Here is a 9,902-nt window from a genome sequence, read left to right as displayed (position 1 = left end):
TCTTCCGATGTTCTTATGAAGGACTCGGCCTCTCTGCCCTGTTGTTGGCCCTCCAGAGGAACTGGTTGGCCACTGTGTGAGACGGGACTACTGGTCTGATCCAGCAGGGCTCTTCTGATGTTCTTATATCCGTTTCCCCTCAACTTTTATGTTGCATTTGCTTTGTATGGGTTGCAGGTCCTTTCTTTGCCTTCCCCTGGAAGTCTCCTCCTGACACAGGTAAGTGCTTCATTCGCAGAACAAATCCAGAGGATCCAACCGAAGATGAGGCAGCCATCTGCAGGTAGTGGATTTGGGGCATCATGCCCCATTAATCAGCTCTACCCGGAAGGTCTCAGGAGGAAGCCCCCCTGAAAATGCCTGAGAACTGTACAAGCGAAAGCACAGTGGTTCAGTGTGGTCTCTGCATTAGACCTTTCTGGTGGACTGACCCCCATATTAACTAGCATTTTTGCATAGGGGTGTGTGTGGTGGGGGCGTCCTCCTGTATCAAACCAGGCAGACGTTTCAAACGGATTAATAAATTCAAGCCTTCTTCTGCATAGATTAAGCACCATTTTTGCATCAACCAGGTTAGGGTGACGGGTCTTCAAGACACACGTACAGACAGATCAACAGAAATCTTTGCAGCGAGAAAAGACAAAAAATGGCTTCCTTACTTGTAGCTTCCCCCAGAGGCGACATTTTATGCATCCCACGCAGTCCATAATCCTTGAAATGTTCCTAAAATGGAGCCGAAACTCCTCCTGGAGGGGGCGAAATGAAAAAATTATCAGGGTCTCAGACGGAGGTCTTTCACATCACCTACTGCCAAGGAGATGCCGGGGAATTGAACCTGGAACCTTTTGCGTGCCAAGCAGACGCTCTAACGCCGAGCCACGGCCCCTCCCCAGTGAGCCCCACCACAACGGTGGTCCTCGTTCCTGACGAGTCCCAAAGTAGCAGAAACTACCAGCGACAGAATTTCCCCCTCACTGTCCTTCTGAACAGCCCAGCAGGCCTCACAGGGTAGAGACGTGACAATTCCCTGGCAGTGGCAAGTTGACGTTTCTGGTCACCTGAGGCGGTGGCTATTTGCCACGGTCCTCTCCCCCTTTGCCCACACGTCACCGCTGCTGACACCGCTCCTGCCCAGGGACGGATAATCCGTCTCTCTTCAGAAATAGAGCAAGCGGGCAACGGGAGGGCCTTCCTGAGCTCTCCCATGATTCCACCCCCTCAGCCACCATTTTGCTTGCCCTAGCGACAGGCAGCTCCAGGGCTATTTTTGGGCAGGAACGCACAGGAACGGAGTTCCGTCTGGCTCCCAAGTTGGCCACGCCCAGCAGGAGCTCATTAGCATAATAGGCCACACCCAACAGCAGAAACTCATTGGGATTGGCTACAATTAGGGGTGTGTGGCCTAACATGCAAAGGAGTTCCTGCTCCAAAAAAAAGGCCCTGGGTTTTGTCAACTGGCTGGATGACCACACTTCTCGTAACAGGGGTGTGTGGCCTAATATGCGAATGAGCTGTGCTGTCAGGGGTGTGGACTAATATGCTAATGAGTTCCTGCTGTTGGGTATGGCCTATTATGCTAATGAGTTCCTGCTGGGCTTTTTCTACAAAAAAAGGCCCTGGCGCAGCTCTGTGTAGCGAAGGAATCTCCCTCAGAGGAACGAATCTTATTTGGGAACGGGCACACGTAGATTGTCGTACTAGCTTTTACAGAGGTCTGGAGGAGGTAAAACGGACAACTTTCTCCAGCTCCCAGGCAAAAGAGACAGACGGGGCTGGCGACACACAGGGATAGGAGGTTGCTCCCCTCCAAACCGGATACCGGAGGTAGTCACCTCAGGCGGCTTCATTATACAGCCAGGCCTCGCTCTTCAGATTCCTGCATCTCCCTCTGGTCTCTCCTAAATTTGGATTCCTAAATTCCCCTGAGGACTCTCGCCCCTTCTGCTTGTGTTTCCTTCAGGGTTTTGCTTGTTATCCCGCTGCCTTTGTCCCTCCCTGCCCACCTCCACAGAGATTTCTGCCATTTAAGCTTCTACTTTCCTAAACCACTTTCCAGACCTCCGTCTATTCCTCACAGTTCTTCCTTTTCAGTGGTCATTTCGTAGAAAAAGAGGTGCAGGGGCTCATTAGCATAACTCATTAGCATAACTCATTAGCATATGCCACACCCCCTGACACCACCGGAAGGGTGTCAGAAGGCAACACCCACTGCTCAGGCTCCACTGGACTGTTTTCAATTGCTAGCTATTGGGGCGGGGGGGGGGGGGCAGGGCGGGCGTCTCTCCCAGTTTTTTGGGTCGTGGAGGTGGGGGGGGGGGGGGGGGGTCTGCAACTTACCTGGCTGCTTCTTGCTCCTCGTGGCCCGACTGAGGGCTGCTGGGAGCAGGAGGCAGGGCTTGTTGCATGTGCCCGCCCCCTGGGCTCCTTACTGCCGGAGCTCCGCTCCTGTGCGCTCCCGCAGGAAATGACCCCTGCTCCTTTTGTGGGGCCTACCTGAAGTTTTAAGCCCAGCCAGACTGACCATTAATCCTTTCCTCACAGAAGATGGACTACAAACATGCTCCCGAGCTTAGACCCTTGAGCAGCTGGAACGTTTGTGGATATCTGATAACGTCCTTCAGACTTCGGCCAATTGCTGCAGAATGTTTTATTTGTCACGAGGGCACCAGATAGACTGTATGCCTACTCTACAAATGGAGAAAAATGCTTTCTGTCTGCCTGAAGAAAAACGTCTGAAGAAAATTTTACCTTTAACTTGGCGGCCTCTCTCTGGTTTCCAGCAAACAGTGAATTTTCGTCGAAGTGCAAAGGGAAAGATCTGAAAGGGAAGGGAAGGATACTTTCAAACTGGAGCCCTTCTCTGAAAATACCTCAAGGATTTTCAGTTTTAAATAATACCATTCAAATAATTTAATTCCCATCTGATTTCACAACTGGCTTCCGGAAAATACTCACCCTTCCCCTCCCTGCAAACAGACAACCTGTGAGGGAGGTGGGGGCTGAGAGTGCTCTTTCGAGGACTGCCCTTGAGAGCAGCTCTGAAAGAACTTGTGACTGACCCAGCATCACACCAGCAGCTGCAGGTGGAGGCATGTTGTATATTCTTATGATTTTAATGCTTTGTTATATTTATGTAAGAGTTTTCGATGATACACCGCCCTTAGCGCTGTCCTAAATCAGATTTAATTAATAAATAAAGCAGGAGCCCTGTCCTAAATCAAATTTAATTAATAAATAAAGCAGGTGTAAGTATCTGAATTATTATTATTTTTTCTTTATCAGCTTTTCCTGGGGCCCCCCCCCCCCCGACCTGCTTGTGCAGCTGCTGTTGGTTTCCACAAACGTCTCTTGGATTTCAGCATATTAAACCTGGTTCCTAGCTTCTTCCAACAAAGGGAAGTTGACAAGTTTCCAGGCAAACGATTCACACGCCACACAAAACGAATCAGTTGTTGCCCGCAGGACAAGCTAAAGGCTGTGGACCAAGATGGCTTTGGAAGGGGGAATCGGCACACTCGTTCACAAGACGGTCAGTTTTTGCTCCTTGTTAAACACTCCACTTTTGAAAAACCATTCTGCTGATTCGCAAACAGACGTGGTTCAGGCTTTATCCCGGACTCCCCTCATTCTCCTACAAACATCGTGTTCCATTTCCCCATCAGTGTGGAGACCGGCACTTTCAGACGTGCACTTTCAAGCCACTCCCAAAGCACTGTAAGGATCGTTTGCAAGTGGACTTCCCCATTCCACACAGTAAAATCCATTTGCAAAGTACAGAGAAAGCAGACTGAAAGTGCATTGTCCAGTGTGTGTGAAAGCATGCATGCGTTTAAGGAGAAAAAGGAAGAGACTGGATTTATACCCCGCCCTTCACTACCCAAAGGAGTCTCAGAGCGGCTTACAATCTCCCTTCCCTTCCACTCCCCACAAGAGATACCCTGTGAGGTAGGTGGGGCTGAGAGAGCTCTTTCGAGGACGGCTCTTGAGAAAACAGCTCTGAAAGAACTTGTGACTGACCCAAGGTCATGCCAGCAGCTGCATGTGGCGGAGCGGGGAATCAAACCCGGTTCTCCCAGACCAGAGTCTGCGCTCCTAATCACTACACCAAACCAGTGTTCCCTCTAAGCTGAGTTAGTGTGAGCTAGCTCAGTTTTTTAGCCTCTGGCTCACACATTTTTGTCTTCGCTCAGGAAGGACGGCTCCAAAGCAAACTGATTGATGCAGCAGCCAAATGGCTCACTCACAACTTTAATGCCGGTAGCTCACAGGACTCCACAGCTTAGAGGGAGCACATTGCCCTGGAGGTCGCTTCCAAACCTGCCTTTCCTCAGGGTTCAAGGTGACTTAAAAGCCAGCCAGTTTGGTGAAGTGGTTAAGTGCACGGACTCTAATCTGGGAGAAGCGGGGTTTGATTCCCCACTTCTCCACATGCAGCTGCTGGTGTGACCCTGGGTCAGTCACAAGTTCTCTCGGAGCTGTTCTCTCAGGAGCAGTCCTCGAAAGAGCTCTCTCAGCCCCACCTACCCCACAGGCACTGTTTCCTCTAAGCTGAGTTAGTGTGAGCCAGCTCACAGTTTTTTAGCTTCCGGCTCACACACTTTTGTCAGGAAGAAGGGCTCCAGAGCAAACTAATTTATGCAGTAGCCAAATCGCTCGCTCACCACTTTAATACGAGTAGCTCACAAAGTAGAGTTTTTGCTCACAAGGCACCACAGCTTAGTAGGAGCATTGCACCGAACTGGCTTTGAATCATCGGAGCTTTACACCAGGTGGAGGGGGAGTTTTGCGCCAAGGAAAGCAGTATCTTGCGACCTGTTGTACAGATGATGCTTTTAGATCTTTGGCCTTCTCTGACGTTATCATTGTGTCCCGCCCCCCAACAGTTCCCCCAAACGTCAACCGTGGCCGCCCGTACTTGACTGAATGGAGAATCTCCAGCAAGAGACTCTTGACTTCTCCGTCTCTGTCTTTGTCGCCTGTGAACAGCTGGAAATCGGGGCGCTCGAAGAAAGGCAAGACTTTGGAGAGGGCCCGTAGCTCGATCAAATAGATAAAGTAGAGGTTCTTCAGCCTCCTGGGGCCCTCGCCTTGAGTCAGGAGCTCGTCGAACCGCTGCTGAAACTCGGTCACGTTGTGACCCCATTGCTTCTTTGACCAGGTGTCTGGAAAAAGGGGGGAAAGGCATTATAGCCGGGCAAAGAACAAAAGCCACGTGAAAAATACCTTTTGCGAAGACCGGGGGGCAATAAAAGCAACACAAAAAGATGGAAGTTTTTGAGTCCTCCAGGGTTTTTCTTCAGGCCGGATGTTAATAAACAGAAAGAGGGGGAAAGGGAGGAAAAGAAGAAAAGTACAGTGTTCCCTCTAAGCTGAGTTAGTGTGAGCTAGCTCACCATTTCTTAGCCTCTGGCTCACAGATTTTTGACTTGGCTCGGGAAGGAGGGCTCCAGAGCAAACTAATTTATGCAGGAGCCAAACTGCTCGCTCACAACTTCAGTGCCAGTAGCTCACAACGTAGAATTTTTGCTCACAAGACTCCACAGTTAGAGGGAACATTGTTCAGGACCCAAACGTGAGAGCTCTTCTCTGAATCTTGAACTGGCGGCCCCTTTTGCCTTCCGAGCACAAGAACGTGGAATGGCAGCCTCCAACTGCAAACTGCTTGCTAGCGGGCACTCAAGTGATTTCAGTGTGTCAGCTAGGCGCTGCCATAGCTGGTGGAAGTGGGGGGGGGAAGCTGATGAATAGTCTGTCGCTCTAATGGAATCTTAAGTTTCGTTTCTTCCTGTCAAGTCTTATCTGCTAGCCTAGGCCGGTGACCTTGGCCCCTTGCTGCTGCTTTCCCGGGAACGCAGACCCGTTAGCTTAGGCGGGCTTTGGCTTATTCCCTGATTGGCTCAGACCCATCAGGGGGACCCCTTCGAATTTTGTGTAACTTTGCACTGTGCGCGCTTTCAATCAGTTCTGACACAGAGTGTATGCACAGATGACCCGCCTTTACTGTACTCAATAAACTTGATCCTTCTGAAGGGGCGTTGTGGAGAACTGATTGCTGCGGGACTCTGACACAACGCGGGAAAGATCTGAACCCGGGACTTCCCAAATCATGGCTCATTCACTTATCCATTTTTCCACATCTGAGATCTCCAGAAGGGTTACCGACTGCCCATTATCTTATTGATCTGATCAGTAAAACTGTTCGAGGAGGTCACCAGTATCGGGGCCTGAAAACCTATCAACTTCAAGTAGTGGACATGCCCATTAATCAGCGTGGATAAAACCTTAATGTGTTCAACCAAAAGTATACTTATATCCAATACATGCTTTACATTAACAATTCTAATTTCCGGGTTTTCACCAGGTCTTTGAACAGCTTGCAACTATATAGCTTATTTTCTAACTGAAATCCCCAACAACAATCAATTGTGCGAGAACGGCGCTGAGAGAACTTGTGACTGACCCAGGGTCACACCAGTAGCTGCATGTGGAGGAGCGGGGAATCAAACCCGGTTCTCTCAGATTAGAGTCTGCGCTCCCAACCACGACACCAAACTGGCTCTCTTCTCTTCTGAGAAGAGTCCAGATAAAACGTCGGCCTAAGGCTTTGGAGAGCCGCTGCTAGTCAGAGCAGGTCTAGATGGACGAAAAGCTTCACGGAGAACGAGGAACGCGTAGCAATGACATTGAGGAATTTCAGACAGACGATATAATCCGGAAGAGGAACGTTTCCCAAACGGTTTCTGGTCTGTCATTTCAGACATATCCATTTTAGAACCGGTTCCCTACTGGAATATATTTGTAATTTCAGACACAAACGCTTCTGTCCCGTTTAGGAAACGAGGCTGAAGCGTTTTACCTGTCAACCGCTTCCAAGTAGTCTTCAGTTTCCTCTCCCGGTTCCGATGCGCTTTTTACCGCTGTTTTTCACCCGTGCGGGCGATCTCCGGCTTTTTTTTGGTGAACGTTCGCTTTATAGCGTTATAGCGCTATAACACTATATCAATGCCATTGGAATGCCTGGAATGCTTTGTTATACTGCTATAGCGCTATAAAGCAAACGTTCCCCCCCCCCAAAAAAAAGCCGGAGATCGCCCGCATGGGCGAAAAACGGTGGGGGGAAAGCGGTGCAGTCTGAAATGGCAAACCGCTTCAGATCCAGCTCTTTACCGGAAGGGGAAAGCCATGTGTGAAATGGCAGCCCTATACCGGTTTACTCCACGACGGATCAAAAACAGCTTCAAAACGGGTTAAAAAGGATCATGTGAAATTCCTCAATCTCTCCTTTCAGTCACAGTGTCCCTCGAGCAAGAACAGGGCTCCTCTGCCCAGACCTTCCTTCTGTTCCTGCCAAATATGGGCCCCAGTCACACAGAGGATTTGCTGCGCGAAAGGCACGAACGTTGGGCGGATTTTCGGGGCGCGATCACACTGCGACACCTGGGAAGCATAGCGCACCCGTGGCGTCCTGCCGAAGATGCGGAGTTAAAAAGTAACAAGGAAAGTGCACTGGTATCCGGAAAAAGCGCAGCACAGGCGGGCGTCTGATCGTGGCAGCGCTAGTATCCCATGGCCTCCAGTGCCCGTCCACATCCCGTCGCAAACTGGATGTTTTTGGTAAGTGCATGCGCACAAACACGAAACTGAAAGCAGTGCTGCTCTGCGGAACTGCGCGTGCGCACAAACGCAAAACGCTTGTGTGATCGCGCCGCTTCTTTGCCACGCTGCGGCATCGCCGTAGGATCGCCAGCTAACAGCCGAAGCACGGAGACTCGGGGGACCGTGTGATCGGGCTACCACGCTTTATTTTGCTCTGGGGCGAATAGCCACACCTGCCCCCCCCACCACCACCACGTTATCTGGCCCGTGTGACCGGGGCCAAGGATTTGGACACTCAGTGTTTCAAGCAGGGAGAGGTACCAACCTTGAAGAAGGTACCTGGCGCTGAGGTGAATGTTGATGCTTGCATGGAGACCGGAGATGAGCTTGTAGAAAGCCCGCTTCTCCACACAGAGGCCTGCAAGGAAGGGAGAGAGCTTGATTTGCTTGTTTTTAAAAAGAGCAACGGCCCTTCTGGCACCAGGAACGGCTGCACTGTGGCAAAAAATAAAAACGGGCCTGTGGGCAGTTTCCGCACCTGATCACCTGGCTACTAACAGTGGGAGACAACATTGAGGTTTGGGGCAGACTTTGGATACCAAGGGTGGGGAAGAGCATTGAATCAGGAGGGGATTTCACATTTTGGTTTGGGAAATCCGTCTACCTCTATTCTGGGGATTCCCGACCTACGATCATAGAGTTGGAAGGGACCTCCGGGGTCATCTAGTCCAACCCCCCCACACAATGCAGGAAATTCACGAATACCTCCCCCCTCAGTAACCGCTGTTCCATGCCCAGAAGATGACAAAAAACCCTCCAGGATCACTGGGGGGCAAACTGGCCTGGAGAAAAACTGTTTCCTGACCCCAAACTGGCGATCAGCATTCCCCTGGGCGTGTAAGAAAGGGCCACGAGAACTAAGCACTGAGGCAACCCTTCCTGCCCTCCCTTCTCATGGTCTGCCCGAGTTCACAGAATCCGCATTGCTGTCAGATGGCCATCTGGCCTCTGTTTTAAAACCTCCAAAGGAGGAGAGCCCACCACCACCTCCCGAGGAACCCTGTTCCACTGGGGAACCACTCTAACTGTCCGGAAGTTCTTCCTAATGTTTAGTTCTTCCTAATGTTTAGCTGGAAACTCTTTTGATTTAATTTCAACCCGTTGGTTCTGGTCCGACCTTCTGGGGCAACAGAAAACAACCCCACTCCATCCTCTACATGACGGCCCTTCAAGTACTTCAACAGTAGCTTTCGTCGGTTTTTGGAGAGGATTTGCTAGGTTTAAACATTCAAGCTCATTGTATTATTAATAGATTAGACTAACATTTTATAAGCTTATGTAAAGATCTTCACTACTTGGGCTTTTAGTGGTTAACTTTTCTTTCTCCTGTAAATGTTAGACTCCCTACCCTATTTTTCTTTGTAGTTTATAGAAAATCAATTTAAAAAATCCCCTTCGGCCCCCCCCCCCCAAAAAAAAGATACCCGGCTCCTTCAACCTTCCCTCAAAGGACTTGGTCTCCAGACCCCTCACCATCTTTGTTTCCTTCCTCTGGACATGTTCCAGCTTGTCTGTATCCTTCTTAAATTGTGATCCCCAAAACTGAACACAACAGCAAAATTACATAGAGAATCTGGTTACCTTCCAACCAGCTGTAAAACATGTTCCCTGGAAATAAACAGACAAAGAGAAAAATCATGAAAAGTGAGTCACAACCAGTGTTCCCTCTAAGCTGAGCTAGTGTGAGCTAGCTCACAGTTTTTTACCCTCCGGCTCACAGATTTTTGTCTTGGCTCAGGAAGGGATGGCTCCAAAGCAAACTAATTTACGCAGCAGCCAAATCGCTCACTCACAACTTTAATGCCAGTAGCTCACAAGGTAGAATTTTTGCTCACAAGACCCCACAGCTTAGAGGGAACATTGCTCACAACGGCAGCTGTTACCAGTTGCAATGGCTGCCCTTTCTGCTGAGGGAGCTCCCACAAGCAATGCCCCAAAGCAGTGCCTCCTTCACACACACCTCCCCAAGAAGTCACAGCTAATGGCTTTTGATGGACCTCTCCTCCTCCATGGACGGATCCTTCCCTGTCTGAAGGAGTGAGCTCACAAATCTCATTCCCTGCCAAAAATTTTGTTAGCCTTTAAGGTGCTACCGGACTCTTGCTCTGGTCTGAGGTCCCAATCAAAAATACACTCACCTTCATTTTCTCCTGGAGCCAAGGCAAATAGAGAGAGAGAGAGAGAGAGAGAGAGAGAGAGAGAGAGAGAGAGAGAGAGAGAGAGAGTGAGGGGCGCGGGGGGGGGAC

General features: G+C 50.0%; 1 protein-coding gene across 2 annotated transcripts in view; it reads right to left on the bottom strand.

The window, feature by feature from the left end:
- Nucleotides 1-9,902, bottom strand: part of ERO1A (endoplasmic reticulum oxidoreductase alpha) — a 42,893-nt gene that overhangs the window by 3,821 nt on the left and 29,170 nt on the right. For both annotated transcript variants that reach the window (XM_015421421.1, XM_015421429.1), the window contains 6 exons: nucleotides 9,795-9,806; nucleotides 9,238-9,264; nucleotides 7,922-8,014; nucleotides 4,916-5,162; nucleotides 2,749-2,818; nucleotides 660-746 (listed from right to left, as the gene is read on the bottom strand). In XM_015421421.1, coding sequence (XP_015276907.1) covers nucleotides 660-746; nucleotides 2,749-2,818; nucleotides 4,916-5,162; nucleotides 7,922-8,014; nucleotides 9,238-9,264; nucleotides 9,795-9,806 — 536 coding nt within the window. The remainder of the gene's footprint in view (nucleotides 1-659; nucleotides 747-2,748; nucleotides 2,819-4,915; nucleotides 5,163-7,921; nucleotides 8,015-9,237; nucleotides 9,265-9,794; nucleotides 9,807-9,902) is intronic.

The sequence above is a fragment of the Gekko japonicus genome, unplaced genomic scaffold (assembly GCF_001447785.1).
Source record: "Gekko japonicus isolate JY-2015 unplaced genomic scaffold, Gekko_japonicus_V1.1 scaffold666, whole genome shotgun sequence".
NCBI lineage: Eukaryota > Metazoa > Chordata > Lepidosauria > Squamata > Gekkonidae > Gekko > Gekko japonicus.
This window is presented reverse-complemented; position numbering and strand designations above follow the sequence as displayed.